This window comes from Tiliqua scincoides, chromosome 7, assembly GCF_035046505.1.
Source record: "Tiliqua scincoides isolate rTilSci1 chromosome 7, rTilSci1.hap2, whole genome shotgun sequence".
NCBI lineage: Eukaryota > Metazoa > Chordata > Lepidosauria > Squamata > Scincidae > Tiliqua > Tiliqua scincoides.
This window is the reverse complement of record NC_089827.1, coordinates 41,648,256-41,664,777: the sequence shown is the minus strand read 5'-3', so window position 1 is coordinate 41,664,777 and position 16,522 is coordinate 41,648,256. Positions and strand designations below refer to the sequence as shown.

Here is a 16,522-nt window from a genome sequence, read left to right as displayed (position 1 = left end):
TTATTGGGGATTAAAATAGAACAAGGGGGGAAAAAACAGACAATCAGATTCTGTGTTTGAGATCTAGAGGCAAAGTCCCAAAATAAATAAAAACAGAGCCTGACTAAGATGTCCCTGACTTGAAGCATCCACTTACAACAGCAGCATCCTTCTGGCACTGCAAGGAAAGATCTTTCTAGGAGTGAACTCCTTCTTATCTAGCTAGCATCCTGGCTTGCATCTTGGCTGGACCAGCATCTTGCAAAGCCCCACTCACATCTTGTTCACTCTTGCTTTCATCTGCTTGGGCTCTGGATCTTCAGACTTTCTTTTATCCTTTTTTTTTTTTGAGAGCCTAGCCACTTACCCAGCTCTGATAGGCAGGTTTTAAGCTAACCGATGTTCACCTCTCCCAAGCTAGGTGAGCAAAACTGGCCCAATGACCAGGTATGAGCTAGGTTTCAGTCAAGGCTGTTGCTCTCTGCTGATATCCAGCAATCACGGGACTCCAATTTACATCTGAAAGAGTATGGCTATATCTGACACATGACTAGAACTCTAGTCAGAATGGTGAATCTGCCAGGCTGCTTTTTAGGTCAGCCTCAGTATCCTCATGAGCTTCTTCAAGGGAAAAATAAAGAGTTTTATAAGGAGAGGGGTGCTTATTCATTACAGTTATAATCTGGATCAGTTTGCAGTAGGAAGGTGCAGACTCTCAGCCCAGTCCTGAGCTGCCCAGTGTGTGGGGCTCTAGCAGTGCCAAAAATGGCTACCGACACATCCAGCTCCAGGCAGCTGCCGCCTCCTCCTCGGGAGAAGGAAACTTTTTCCCCCTTCCCCCAGGTAAACTTAGTAGCCCTGTAATGGGGATACTCGATTCTATGGCAACCTGAAGGCATAGAATCAAGAGCCTCCATGTTGGGCGGCCAGCCCAACACAGAGGCTCTGTATCAGTTCCACCAGTCCCGCCTCCCTCCTGGCCCCACTCTCTCCCCGGCATGCCACCTCCTCGCCCTCTCCCTGCTCTCCCTTTGCCTCTCTCCACCCTGGAACGCCTTCTCCCCCCACCTCCCCCCACGCCCCTATCTACCTCTCTGCGGCTTGGTGGTCTGCACAACCACTGAGCGGCAGAACTCCAGTGCTAGCCCAGCACTGGACTAGCATCGACACTAGGGCCCGCAAGCATACCTTACAGCATGTTTGCCACAGTGAACCAGCACGCAGAGCTTAGGATTGGGCCTTCTGCCCATAATGTAAACATACCCTAAGAGAGAACCCAGAAGTCTATTTTTCTGTTTTGTCATAATCAATATACAGTAGTCTATTTGAATTGAATATGGTAATGTGTTTGAGGACACTATAATCGATGTCCTAGTGCTTTTTATGTTGCAGCTTGAACTGTGAAAACATCGTTACTAAGGAGGATGGAGAATTTACAGCTTATATTACTGTTTTTGTATTATCTTTATTTTCAAGAATTTTAATTGACTATGTAAATCAATGCTCAGTATGCATTTTAGTTCTGAACACACACATACATACACAGAGAGAGAGAGAGAGAGAGAGAGAGAGAGAGAGAGAGGAATTTTGCATATTTTAGTGCTGAAAATGAAAAACTCTGGACTTTAAGAGGTGAAACAATAGAGTAAATGATGCTGCAGATTTTTTTTCTTGATCATCAGTCTTATAAAAGTAAATACAAAATAAACAGAAGCAAAAGGGGAAAATCCATGGATTTCAAATTGTAAAGAACTCCAACATTTTGAGAGCCAGTGTTCTGAGGGATATTTTCATGGTTAAAATCAGTTCTTTATTCTTTCTGGAGTAAATTTCCAAAGTCTTTAAAAGATGAAAAGATGTTTAAATAACTAAGCCACATAGACAAAGATAGATCCATGATAATTCTGTAGAGTTTGCAGTGAAAACATAATCAGTCTTCCTGTGAATATACATACTTTCAGCATTATATATGTTGAAAGTGTATATACTTCCAACATTATAGGTAACTTTTAATTCCTTATTTGGGGGGGGGGGAGGTAACAATCTTTCCATTTAAAAAATACATTTCTCCTGCCAGCCAAGGTGTCCTACTAGGCAAATATACTGTGATCAAAGTCATTTTGAAGATCCTTTAGGAAATTTGTATAGGTTACACTAAACCAATGCTAAAATAAAATAGATTGGCATAGCAGACTAGGATAAGGAGGTAGCACAGGTGGACTCACAGTAAAATGAGGGCAGCACTCAGGAATACCAAGCATGACTTTCCGCTTCACTGAGGGCCAATTTACAAAAAAATGTACAAAAAAATTATAGAATATACATGATAGGTAGTTTGCATGAAATAGCTTCAAAAGATAAAGTATGATAAATTCTTACCATTTGAACCTGGTTATCAGGATCTAGGCTGTGTCTAAGCTGTAGTAGTCAAGTGGAGAAAATCCACCACCACAGCTGTTAAATGTGTTAGACCAGCCAGAGGTACATCCAGAAATAAGGGTGACTAAACCTGGAAAGGTTTATATATTCGCACTCCCAGTTGTAAGAACTTCAGAGTAGTATCCAGTGGTATCCAGTCAAGGGATGAGACATTGTTTTAATAGCAGAGAAAATTTAACATTTGCTCAGCCTCTGCAGTTGACCAGACAGTTGAGGCCTGTGCTGCTAGATTAGAAGGGACTTGACTCTTAATTTCACAAGAGCCTCAAGTTGACGCCAGTGCCGAACAATTGAAGCAACCAACTTATCTCTTGGTGAAAAGCACTTCACTTGGTCTGTGTAGTTTGATTGGAACTGGGTGCATGAAGAGGGCACAGTGTACTGTACAATCTCCCACTCCTCCATGAATAGAGTGAATATCTCCATGCTACGTAGGGCTGTTTATAGATTGAACTAAAACACACAGTAAACACACTTGTATCATATAAAATCCTAATATTCTCTAGCTTCAGCTATAGCTCTATAATATAGCTCTAGCTGAAGCAAAGAAGCATGTCATAAAAAGTATGCTTTGCAAGAACTAGAGGCGCAAACAGATTTCAGTGAAAATCAGTCCATAATGTGCTGCAGACATTTTTGACCTATTGGTGCTTGAATGCACATTTTATTTCTCTCTCTCCTCTCATCAAGTATGATTGTAAAAACCACAAATCATCTTTACAATTCATACAGTAATTCAGACTTTACACAGTAGATGACTGCAAATACAATGTGTAAATCAATCAGAAGGCCAAAAGACCAACAGTAAAGAACACTACTGTATATATTTATACCTATCCCCTGAATCTGTGTGTCTGTGTCTGCCTGCCTTCCTGTCTTCTGCCCTAATTAATAATTACCATTGGGAAAGGGGGAAATTGAAATGGATAATAAGAAGTTTTTAAGTGTTTGTCATTCAGACATATAAACATTACAGTTTAGTGTTGGAAAGTATATTTCTTGAATCTCCATCACCTATTTGTCTGCAGTGCTGTTTGATTGTTTGCAGATAGATAGATAGGTATCAGGGGTGTCCAAACTTTTTGGCAGGAGGGCCACATCATCTCTCTGACACTGTGTTGGGGGACAGGAAAAAAAAGAATTAATTTATATTGCAAATTACATAAATGAGAGGAATTTTACCAGGGGGTACAAAGTTTTTTTTAGGTCCCTTTGCAAAGGTGGAGGGGTGAAACAGAGCCGGGGAGGGTGATGACAGGCAAGCAGAATGGGGCAGCGGGGGGAGGGGCAAAACAAATTTCCTCCTGACGTCATTATGATGACATTTGGAATTAAGTATTCATCCTTCCTAGGCTATATTTTGGAAATTGCAATGACTTACAGAAGTTTTTTGTGATACTGATCCCAAGGTACATCTTGAACATATTTTTCTCAAACCTGTTCCACTTTGGGTTGAGTTCTTTTTAAAAAAAAAAATCACATAATGATATTTATAAGAAGAATATACATTAAGAACAATGCAATTTCAGTTATACATCTTGTTACTTCCCAAAAGTATTAATATTTTCCAAAGTGTCCACAATACAGGGAATTCTAGTAGATTAAGTTACAAATGATCAAGATATTTTTAAAGATCAAATACATTCTGTAATATTTTCAGAACTGAAAGGCTACAATTAAAACAATTTAAGACTACAATTTAAGCAAGTACTTAAGCAAAGCAAATACTAGGGGATACAGTATCCATCACAGAAGTAGCAGATGATAAAGTTAAATGCTGAATTAGTCGTGCCACAGGTTATATAATCTAATGGTCCAGGCAACAGAAAGCAAGAAAAGAGTTAAACCCCAAAGGGGCAGGTCTATTGTCAGATGTAGTGTAATGATTACCAGACAGGAAATCCCAGAGTGAGAGGTGAATGTCAGAGCTGTCTATCATGACAAGTGTTTTGCTTACCTAGATAGACAGTGAGAACTTCCCCAGCAAAATCCACTTGTTTTGTGGTGTGAAAGATGTTCTAAGGGCAGGTCAATTTGTAGTGGAACTGAGTGATGAATACTCTGAAAATAATTTTTTAAACAAATTTAGAGTCCTTTTCTGTTTGCAAACAGTCCACAAGAGTTTATTTAAATGTACTCTGTGCTCAGCAGCAACACTCCCCCTCTCTTACAGCCCAATTCTATTCTGGATTGGGCTGTCACACGCAGCTGTTCACAACAGTGGAAGAGGCTTCAGCTGTTGTATAATGGCTGCCAATGGAGCGCGCAGCATTCCGTTGGAGGCCATTTTGGAAGTGCTACTGCCAGACCTGCCTGAATGTGCTGGAGCAGGTACGGCAATAGCAGAGATGGGGAGGGGAGAACAGAGGGCAGGGTGGCTGCAGTAGGTTGTGCTCTAGAAATACAAACAGCTGAGAAGCCGGCAGTGTTTTATACATCACAAAATTCTATCATTCCAGTGTACAAGGTCAAAAACTGGCAGTCAGCATTCTGAGAAAAAGATTGTTATGCTTAGGACTAGAGATTGGTGGAAACAGTTTTATTTTTTTGCAGATTTCAGCGTTTTCCAGTTAGAAGTGCAGAAAATGGTGTTCTGTTTTTGTATTCCAAGAGCACATTTTTATAAATTACAATTATAATTATGACTGCAGAAGTAGGCTGGTTTGGTGAAATCAGTATGGATGGTGAACCACATTTTCATTGACCAGAGAGCAAGGTCTCCAAATATTTATTCGATTTGCATAATAAGTGTAATACTGACTTTTTCTTTGGTGCAGAGTTAGGGCTAATTCAGTGCAGCAATTGCCTTGCAAATAGGGTGTTCCAGAGGGTCTTTCTGTGTTCCTTGGCTCTCATTGACCTGATCTGCAAAAGACCCACTGGACCCTCTTTGAGGCTTGTTGACACCCCCCCCCCCCGGTAGAGAGACAAGCCTCTGGGTACCCATGATACCTTGATCGCTGTGGCACTGCTGGGGCACATCCCCGCTCCCAGTCCCAACCCTCGCAAGCACTTTCCAGCAGTTCTCAAACTCCTGGTGAGTTTGTCAACTGCTGAGGTAAGGAAACAAATGTTCCCTTTCTCTGGGGTAAATCTCAACTGTCTGAATAGGTCTTCTCAGATCTGTGCCAGCCACTTTGCTGGCAGAGAACTGAGGAGAGGAGAGCAAATAGGGATAGGATTCTGATGCATGCCAATATTGCCAGGATCCACACCCTCCCCTGTTTGGCCACCTGCGCTTCCCACCCAGACACTCCCCTGTTCCTCCCAACCTTGCCTCCACCACCAACATACCAGTGCTGGCAGTGGGTGGCTCCTCTGTTGACGCACACACATGGCTGCCAGCCATGTGTACTGGTGGTCTCATTGCACATGCCAGTGAAGCATCACTTCTGGGCTGGCACTTGTACTTTGTTAGGAATTGCCTAGGAATTGCCTAGGAATTGCATTTGTACTTTGTTAGGAATTGGGCCCTCTGTTTCTCAAAAATATATTGAGTGTAATGTGGGCAGGATATCCTCACTATTGAGACAGATTAAAAAATTACTTGCTTCAGAAGGGACATCCCAACTGAGGTCTTGCTCAGCATTAGCAAACCCCAACTAAGAGAATGACAATACTGTATTCAGTTTTATCTAATACATTTCCTCAGTCATGGATGTGTAAATTATCTATTTATAGACCTTTAAGGTTATTAACTGGATACCACTTCCTGTTGCATTTAATGCAACTCATAAATAATTATCACAAGACTAAAGTTATTCCACAGCTGTTGAGCCAAAGTAGCTTTATACTAGGAACTGCTGTAATGACAGATTTCAAATCTCAAAATGAACAGAACCAGGATCATTCTGGCAAATTCCAAGATTCAGTCTTGGTATAGTTACAATCTGTGAATTTGTCATATCTCACAGTGTCTACATGCAAGTTCTTCACTTCACTAGGATAAGTCAGAAGGACGAGACTTTATCTGTCAAATACATTCTGCCAAGAAAAGCTCCAACAGCTGGCATGGATATGAGTTAATGATGAATGGCTTTATATTCAGTCTGCTTTGATAAATTGCCAAGAAAAATATTTTGAACCAAACATAGAGTCAAGATGCTCCTTTTGATAGAAGTAATATGCTGCTGGTGATCTCATGAGACTTTCAGAACACATCCTCATTGTAACAAATAGAAAGGTACTTGGTGGTCAGCAGCTTGTATGGAGGTTAAGTATCCATGAGGAGAGAATAAAATAATTCCTGTTGTTCTAAATCATATCTGTTCCGCATTGTCTGCCACACACCCTGTCATTGGTCTCCTAGCCTCACACCAAGCTGAGTGACATTCTTGTCAATAACAAGTTAAGAATCTATTGGTGCTGTTATCATAATCTAAGAATAAAACTATATAAATACAATTGCAGTTATTTTTGTTGAGCAATAGGACTGACTTCCCTTTTACTGCTACTACTAGACAATAGCTCTGGCCCAGCACCAGTAACTATATAAACATAGTGGAATACAAACATAATGGTATACAAGGAAAACTTAATGCAAGCTTGCTTGTTCTGCTTTTCTCATTGCAGCCGCTTCCCCTCCAATTCAAATCATTCTATACAAACAGTGTACAAGTGATTAATTGATATAATTACCTGTTTCTCTAGTGTTTCCACAGAGGTCTTTTTCTCTGGAACTAACATTTGTTCAGTTATTCCAAAGAATCCAGACCATGTTTTCCCCAAACCATTGCATTCTAGTGTTTCTTTCTTGTCTTTCCTGTTTTGTTTTGTTCTTTAACAAGTGAGTTTTTAGTGATTTTTGGAAATTCAGTTACAATAATAGCACAAAGTTTTTTGCTGTGAAATGGTACAGTACTGATGTCTCACCTGATTTGGAAATGTGGTTTTTGATATCCTTGGTGGTATATAAACTTGCTTCATCACCATTTTTTTACTATTTCCCTCTCTCATGCTACACAATGCACTAGTGTTTTTCTAAGAATCCCTGTGTTATTTTACCTCTACAGTGAAGGATCTTCTTCCAATTCATTAGGGAGATGAGGTCCAATGAGAGTGTGCAGACATGCCGTCTTGAAGGAAGAGAACAAATCATGTCCTTTAAGCAGCAACAGCGGTGGCAGCAAGGGATGGGGAAGGGCTGGAGAGGGCTGCTTTCCATTAGAGCTGGACACTGGTAGCTATTTCTGCAGGAAAAGGAGGATTTAGGGATCATCCATAAAACCTTTTAAAACATTATAATATTACAGTGTACTGTAGTACTGGTGAACACACATCGAAGGAAAAAAGATTGCCCTTCCTTGGACCAGCAAGGGGTGGAAAGGTTTTAGCAAGAGGATAGTTGATGTGCATGAGGACAGATAATGTGAAATTAACACAAAACAGAACCAGCTAGTGCTAGTATATCATTAACATAATAAAAACTTTTTATAAGGGTACTTCAATTTCTTCTACAATGTAAAGTACAGGTGAATGCCAAAAATAAGTATCACTAATTACAGCTAGTAGGGATAACCTATGAGACTTTTTCAGTACAAAAGTTGATAGTATGAAAGCTCCAAGAATGCATTCACTTAATCGTATAGTAGTGATAATCTCTCCCTCTTTTGTTTTTTATTTTTTGCTACTCAAGTGCCATTTATGAGGCATAAAAACTTCCACAGGGTGTCAGTATTCTCTGTTCTTGATGACCTAGGCTGACACAGATTTGCTTTGAATCAGCTCCTATTAAATCATATCAGAATTTTCTGAACCAGAGGGTTGATTTGGGCAGTTTGCTGCCTGCGTCGGTTTGATCCCAGTTGCCATGATACGTTGTGAAATACTGCCAGCCTTACACATTTTTGCTCCAAAAATGAAATAGCAAAATGATGCTCCTTTCTCTGATCATTTTTTTTAAATGACAAAGATGAAGATTGGAGGCAGACAAATGGTGATCCCTCAGGAATCTGCTGACTGAAAGAATTGTTTCGTGTCATTTTATGGTAGTGCTGAACCTGGTGTGGAAAACATTTATAAATAAAAATTGAGAGTAATGAGGGAGATTGTAGTCTTACAAGCAGCATCACCTTCCCTTGTGTGAATTCTCAGAAAATATTCCTAAATGTCATAGGGACCTTGGAGCCACAGAGAAGCATGATAAAATATATATTCTTACAATGTTTACCCCAATGCAGAAAGAGACATAGCAAAGGCTGACAAATAAATATGTGAATGTAATGTAGTTTATTACAACAAAGAGTTGTAACCTGGTACATCACATTACTTTAATCCTTGCTTCTTATTTGTGTACTTTGTACTCAATATAGTACAATATAGTACTCAATAAGACTTCACTGTAACAGGGCCAGCCCCAGAAACGGCGGATCCAATGTGGAGCACTTGTGCGGAGCCCCCACTCACAATACATCAGCAGAAACTGCTGTGAAGCCACAGGTGAAGCATGGCACCCAGAAATAGTTGGCTGGGACACAATTATGTCACCACCATCTGCTTCTAGGAGGCCCATTTCAGGCCAAATGAATACAGGTGTGGGAAGACAGGCGGGCGGACCTACTGGAGCACTCTGCTTGCTGCGCTGGTCTCCCAAACACTGTGATCCCAGCTGCAGCAGCAGGCGATATGCTTGCCATCTCAGCACAGGGCCCCCCAAAACACAGGGCCCAATTTCATCACATCGCATAAATCGGCTTAAGGTGCACTGTCATAGGCTAAACTTCTCTGATTACAGGTGTGGGCTTGATATCCATGGGGGATCCATTCTCAGACCCCATCCTGCAGATACCCAAATTCATGGATAATCAAATCCACGATCGGCCCCAGGAGGGCTTCCCCAGGCACCAGAATACCTGATATGACATTAAAAACATCACTTCCGGTTTTCCTCAGGAAACAAGAAGTTGCGTTCTTTTGGCCAAATGGCCATTCTGAAGCCTGCAGTAGCAGCGGGCGGACATGCACTGCCTCTGCAGGCTTCAGAAAGGAGGGCCCTCTAGAGGGCTCAGGTAGGGCCATATCTGGCTCCACGTGAGTCTGGGAGACCACGTGAGTCTGCATTGAGTCTGCATTGAGCCAGATCCACAGATGCAGAATTTGTGGATGTGGAGGCTCCACCTATACTATTTAAGGGACCATTCCTATCCAACTTTCTAGCGCTGATGCAGCAATGCCAACTGGACATGTGCTGCATTCTGCAGTGGGGGGGCAGTCACAGAGGTTTCTTCAAGGAAAGGGAGCATTGGAGTTTCATTGGGGTTCCATTGCATCAGTGCTGGAAAGCTGAATAAGATTGGGCCCTAAGGCCCCTGTAGTGGGGAGGCAGTCAGTGGGGCCCCCTCAAGGTAAGGGCATGTTTGTTACCTTAACGTGGGGCTGCACTGCGGCTAAGTCAGTGCTGGAAAGTGGATTAGGATTGCGCTGTAAGTCACCTAACTCCACATAATGTTGCTGATGCTATATTCATTTTATAAATATATATTCTGCCTTCCTCTTCCTAAGAACACTCAATGAGGTTTGATTATGAACTTTAGCATATTAAAAAGTACAGAGGAGTAAGCAACAAGTGACAGAGCACCTCTTGCTTACAGAAACAGAAACTTAACATTGTTGTGATCAATTAGATAAACATTAAACAACATTAAACATAAATTTCCAGATTCATCTATCATTCATCAAAGATAATAAAAATTTCCTGATCCTGAGATAAATTTTTCCTAATTTGTTGTGCTATAAAAACAGATGGCCTCACTGGAAACAGTCCTGATGATGAATCAGTTACCAGGAACCATGTAGGTTTCTTTAAACAAAAGTTTCCGTTTGTTACTTGGTGGGGTGGATATAACCATTTCCCTCATTTCAATAAACAAACAACGAAGCTGTAAGTAGTCAGCAAAGCCTTGAGTTTGATTTTTTTTCCTTCAAACTTTCTGTTTTTCATAAGGTATATTGAGCCATTTGCCCTTCAAAACACCTGAACATATGCAACAACTAAAATGTGTCCAGCTATAGTCATGGGCCTTTTTTGCTAACTTTTCTGTCTTCTTCACCTAATAGTTTCTTTCTGTCTCTGTCTGCTAACTATCCTCCATCTTTCCAGATGCAGGACGCTATGGGCTATGAGTTACCCTGGGTGTACTTTGTCAGTCTGGTCATCTTTGGATCCTTTTTCGTTCTTAATCTGGTTCTTGGTGTGTTGAGCGGGTAAGCTGCTGGTTTTGGTGATCTTTTTCCCTCTCATGCTGCAGGGCAAGACTCCAGGAATAGGGTTCATCTGTATCACCAGAATCCTTTAATTACGACAAAGAAAACCAAGGCTTTATATATCTTATAATTCTGTAATGCCAGAATATGCCAGACAGGCTTGTGATATAATAGTACTCTCAAGAGAAAATGTATTTGCTGAGCCAGCTAAAATATTTAACTCTAACTAGACTGGACAAAAGAGGCAATTTGCTTCCTAGCTGACTTGAACGAAATGATAAATTCAATACTGGTGACTCAAGTGCCCTTCAGCTGGAGCCTTGCAATGCTCAGGAATGAAGTCTTTCTCACTAATTATCATTCCACTCTTCCAGGTCAATGATGCCATAGGAAAGGACTGGCCCTGGATCTATTTTGTTACACTAATCATCATAGGGTCATTTTTTGTACTTAACTTGGTTCTTGGTGTACTTAGCGGGTAAGCAGTATGAGGAAAACATGTTTTTAACTGTTGTTGCTGTTGTTTTATTTACATGGATTTATGAATTCATGTTTTGATTCTTCTCTTTCAGTTGTGGGTGTAGGGCCCTGATCCAACATAATCCTATTGTTACCCGCTAATGTCAGTAGGAATTTGGTTCAACTCCCCAAAGGGGCAGTGGACGTTTTGTGATATAATGGCAACAACATACATAAAATGTTGGTTGTCTCTATCTAAATCTGAAATATACTGTAGGAGCTAAAGCTGCACCTCTTATGATCTCTTACCCCAAGTAAAAGGAATTCATACCGTAATTAGCATGATCAAATCTCGTGAGTTTATGAGTAACTCTCAACAGTGAGTGATATATCTGAGATCACAGGAGGAGCTGGCGGGCAAAGGTTTCTAGCTGTTTGGATTATTATTGCCTTACCTGTTCAGATGTCACAGAGGAACTGGCAATTTTGGGGTCAGGTCACCCCCTAGAGAGAACTGTGAAATCTTAGAATTTAAATTCTAATCTCAGGATCATGTATTCAAATTGAACTACTATATAAATGTTCCCTGTAAACTATTGGCTTTGAGTGCAATCTTGTTAGTACAGATCGGTGGAAGGAAATTTGGAGATTGACATATGATCTTCTAGAAGAAAGTGGGATCAGAAACATAAACTGGTGATAAATACAGAAAGACTTCCAGTTTTAATTCCTGGAAAGGTACAGGTTGGGCATTAGATATATAAAAAATCCTTTCAGCACCCTGTCTGCAAATTTTAGGCTTGTTCTGAAGAAATTACTAACGTGAATGAAAGGGTAGTTCATTCAACAAGCCTACTGATAATTTGCACTCTTGGTATGACAGCTGATAAGTGACAGTAATTGGTGGCTGTTGTAATGTGATGTAGAATTGAATCGAAATTGCAGTTAAGTCACACAATGATGCCAAATGAGAATCATTTAGTGTTGATTCTTGGACAACTAGTGATATTGATTATAGTCAAATTAGCACCATAAATGAGAATTGTCTTAAGAAATATTTCATCAGATAGTCCCCAAGACTGTAGTTTTGTAGACCCTCTGCAAGTCAAGGTAGTCAGCGCTGAGATAGATGAACCAACTGTCTGCCTCCATTAGCTTCCTGTTTCCACTTAAATCCTGTCTTAGCATTGGTCACAAATCTTCTTTTATTAACTTGTTCAGGCTATTTAGACCACAAGACATTTCTGTAATTTTTTTATATTAATTAGTAACTTAAATACTATTTAAGTCACTTACAGCACTGTCCTAGGCATGTCTCCATAAGTAAGTACCTATGTACGTATGTACTCATAAGTACACATTGTGTTCAGTGGAACTTACTTCAGAAAAATGCGTTTATTTTATGTAACATTTTAACAACATGCACATTGTGTGTGATGATATTTGTATGCATAATAACCTAGAGGTAAGCCCTATTGAACATAGTAGAACTTACTTCTAAGTAAACATGCATAGGATTGTGCTGCCAATTATTCTGGTTAATTGATACATTGGGAACAGTAAAGAAGTTCTGAAAATGATTAGACCACTTATATACTGTAGGTTCCAAGCAAATAAGAAACGCTAGCCAATTTGTCTGCTGATTGGCTCTCCGGTCATAAAACACTGTTAACAATGTTCAATCACTCTTAAGTACAGGATTTGTTAATGGTGTTCATACAGGGCTTAGAACAAGAATAGTATTATTATTCTTGATGGAATTTTTCACCATCCATCTTTTGTTTACATTTCCAAACCACAAAGCCGCAGTGCCTGGGACACAAGAGCAATTTTGCAATTTTCACATTTGCCGTATCTGTGATGTATAAATCTACCTTATGGCACAGCTCTCTCATAACACTGATTTACTGAGCTGCTTTTGCTCCTGAGGGTTAAGTTACTTGCAGTTATCCACTTTAAAGTCTTCATTATCAGTTCCCTAAGAGAAGGGGAAGCAAAAGATTGGCAAGATGATGGATGAGAAAGGCACAAAGTAGCTTTTGGTGTTTTCCTTGAGTCAAGAAAAAAAAAACTGACCATACCCTTGTATAGGACAGGTGATAGACTGAGTTTGTTCAAGACTTACACGCCAATCCTATTCCCCCACCCCCCACCTATGTAGTGAAGCAAAATTGGCTACTGCTGCATCCTTCAGGGGAAAGTTGCAGAGGTCTCCTCTACATAAGGGAACATTTGTTCTCTTACCTGTGGGTAACCCTCCACAGTGAGCAGGGGTCACCAATAGCAAATTCACTGGCACAGGTCCCATGTCACAGGATTGGGTCCTGAAAGGGGGATAGGATTTGACAGCCACTGTTGCCAAACCCACCTCCTTTCTGGACCCAATCCACCATTCTCCTGCCCCTGCTGCTGTCCCATTCTGCTCTCTTATTATCCCTTCCCACCCGCCCCCCATCCTACCTGTCTTGGCAGGTCCAGAGCACTCTTCCAAAAGACACAGGAAAGCTCTGATCTTCTGGTGCTTCTGCAGTGTGCTACTCTGTGTGCCACCAGGCTGCCTTTTACGACTGTAGTAAGGCAGTTGCCAGCAGTGGAACATATGTTTCACTGTCGTCTGGCCCAGATAGCATTGGGGCCACTAGTGGAAGTGGTATTCCCCTCAAATTTTAGCCAACTTTATGCATTCTATAAATAACAACAATAATCTCCTCTTCCTTGAGTTTCAAAAGCGGTTTGAGATGAGGCATAAGGAGCTGGCATTAGTAACCTCCAGTAACGTAACCTAGTATGCTGAAAACAGAATCACCATATGTTGTAATGTGGAAATGAATACAAGAAGCTCAGTTACCACAGTAGGAAACTTTACATTTCCAATGCAATTCAAGCTAATCCTCTTCTTTTTGCTGTTTTATCCGCTCCCTCGTGCTAGGGAATTTTCTAAAGAAAGAGAGAAGGCAAAAGCTCGGGGTGACTTTCAGAAGTTGCGGGAGAAGCAGCAACTGGAGGAGGATTTGAAGGGATACTTGGACTGGATAACACAAGCAGAAGATATTGACCCAGAAAATGAAGATGAAGGCATGGATGAGGAGAAGCCGCGAAACAGTAAGCAACCTTTCTCCATTTTCCTTTGGGCTTCTAGCCAGGGATGACCATTCAAGATGTGTTGTATGTACATTGTGAGCCGTTTGGGACAAGGAACCATTTATTGATTTTTTTTCTATGTTACCCTCTTTGTGAATACTTTTTGATGAAAATCAGTATATAAATATTTCTATCCTTATTATTAATAAGAATAATATAGAAAAGCACCTCAATATTCTTGGGCTAGTCCCGAGAGCAAATTACACCAGCTCAATTCCACAAATTACACAAAACAATATTGCTTGGAACAGCAAGAATCCTACGTTTCTTGGCTAGATCCTGAGTTGCATAATATAACTACCCCACTATAGGCTGTGCTGAAGTATAATAATAATAATAATAATAATAATAATAATAATAATAATGCAAGCATCTATCATAATGCTAGATGTTATGCCATAATGCTAGTTATGTTATGGCATAATGCTAGTTATGTTATGGCATAATGCATAATGTTATGGCATAATGCTAGTTATGCCAGACATAACTGTAGTAAAAAAGAAAGAAAAATAAGTGGAAATAATTGATATAGCAATACCACATGACAGTACAGTACAAGAAAAAGAACTGAAAAAATTACAAAGATTTACAAATAGAAATTGAAAGGTTGTAGCAGAAGAAGACCAGAGTACATTCATAAGACCTTTATTGGCATAGATAATGAATGCAAATACGAAACAACAACCAAACATTAAACATTCAGAAGACCATAGTAATCCCAGTGGTGATTGGCCCCCTCAGTACTATTCCAAAACACCTTGAAGTGCACCTGAACAGCATAGGGACCACAGAAATTACCATCCACCTACTGCAAAATGCAGCTTTACTGGGAACAGCTTACATCTTGTGACGATATTTATAACAGCAGAATATGATAAAAGTCAGACATCCCAGGTCCTTGGAAAGCACCTGATGTCTCGATAAAACAAACCAGTTGATAACACCTGTCTGAGTGTGCGAAAATCTCGTAGTAATAGTAATATTCATCATCCTCATCCCCTCCAAGGACACTACTTTGAGGGGCTTGTGTGTTTCAATGATATTGAGAGCTATGCTGGCAGTAGCACAGCTACCAAAAGGGTCACACAAGCCAGACAGGTCTCAACTGAGACTACCCAACTGCTCAACTACTGTCAATTATGATAAGAAATCCATACCAAATTGGTCATTGCCTGGGTCAACAAGGACCATGGTAGATACTTTCTGAAACCTTTATTGGCATATCAAACACGATTTGCAATCAAAATTTACAAATTGACATAACAATTTGCATAACAAACTCAACAATTTAGAGCAAAATACCAAGTTATTTAAATTCTGACAACGTTACTTTAAGAATCTCAGATAGATAACCAGCTGCAGTCAGAGAAACACAAACATCACTCATGAACATGGAATGAGTAATATCAGAGGGGGTGAGATCAGAAGGAATCCAAGAAGTAAGGTAATGATTACGAATATCAAGGTGTACTGGACAAAGAAAGAGAATGTGAAACAAAAAATCAGGAGACTTGTGACAGAAGGGACAAAGCCTTTTCTCCCGTGAAATATTAAAAAAACAGCCAGAATGAACTGCTGAAGGGAAGATGTTGAAGTGAGCTAACATAAAGGCTCGTCTATGTAATGGGTTGGTTAATGTATAAAAATAGTTAGGAGCATGATCGAAAGATGGGGCTAAACCAAGAGAAAGAGGGGAACAAGTAGGATTGAGGTTATTACTTAAATAGTTGAATTCAGATGATAAGAGCTTGTCTTTTATCAATGAATATGCTCTTGGAAGACTCATATCTGCCAGGGATTCTAATGGAAGATCAAGAGAAGCAAGTTCATTGTCTATCAAACGAAACCAAGAAGAGAAATAAGAGTCTCTTAACAAATCGTGTAAAAGGAAACCAGAATGAGAATTTAAAAACAATTTAAGCCAATATTTAAAAGTACGTAAGTAACCAGGCTGTAGTTGTTGGAAGATGAATACCTAATTCTAGGATAATTGTGGAAACACGAATTAAGTTTGGAATCCCTAGAATTCTGCAAAAAAAAGATGCTGTGATCTGATCAATATCTTTGTTAATTACTTTGATCCATATTGGGGCACCATAAAACAAATGGGAGAGAGTTTTGGACTGAAAAATCTGAATAGCAGCGGGGGCATACTGGTTTACCTTCATTATGAAAAAATTTTGAAACTGCTTTGAGTTGGGGTGAAAGAGACGAAGTGATAGCTTTCTTATGAAAAGACCAGGAGAGTTTATAATGAACTATAAGACCCAAATATTTATAAGACTGGACTTGTTTGTATATA

General features: G+C 40.0%; 1 protein-coding gene across 18 annotated transcripts in view; it reads left to right on the top strand.

Moving 5' to 3' along the window:
* CACNA1C (calcium voltage-gated channel subunit alpha1 C) overlaps positions 1–16,522 on the top strand; it is a 605,715-nt gene that overhangs the window by 430,306 nt on the left and 158,887 nt on the right. For 12 of the 18 annotated variants that reach the window (XM_066634593.1, XM_066634583.1, XM_066634587.1 and 9 more), the window contains exons 8-9: positions 10,995–11,098; positions 14,009–14,181. In XM_066634593.1, the coding sequence (XP_066490690.1) occupies positions 10,995–11,098; positions 14,009–14,181 (277 nt within the window). Of the gene's footprint in view, positions 1–10,516; positions 10,621–10,994; positions 11,099–14,008; positions 14,182–16,522 lie in introns of all 18 variants that reach the window. The other 6 variants (XM_066634595.1, XM_066634586.1, XM_066634585.1 and 3 more) reach the window with 1 other exon arrangement.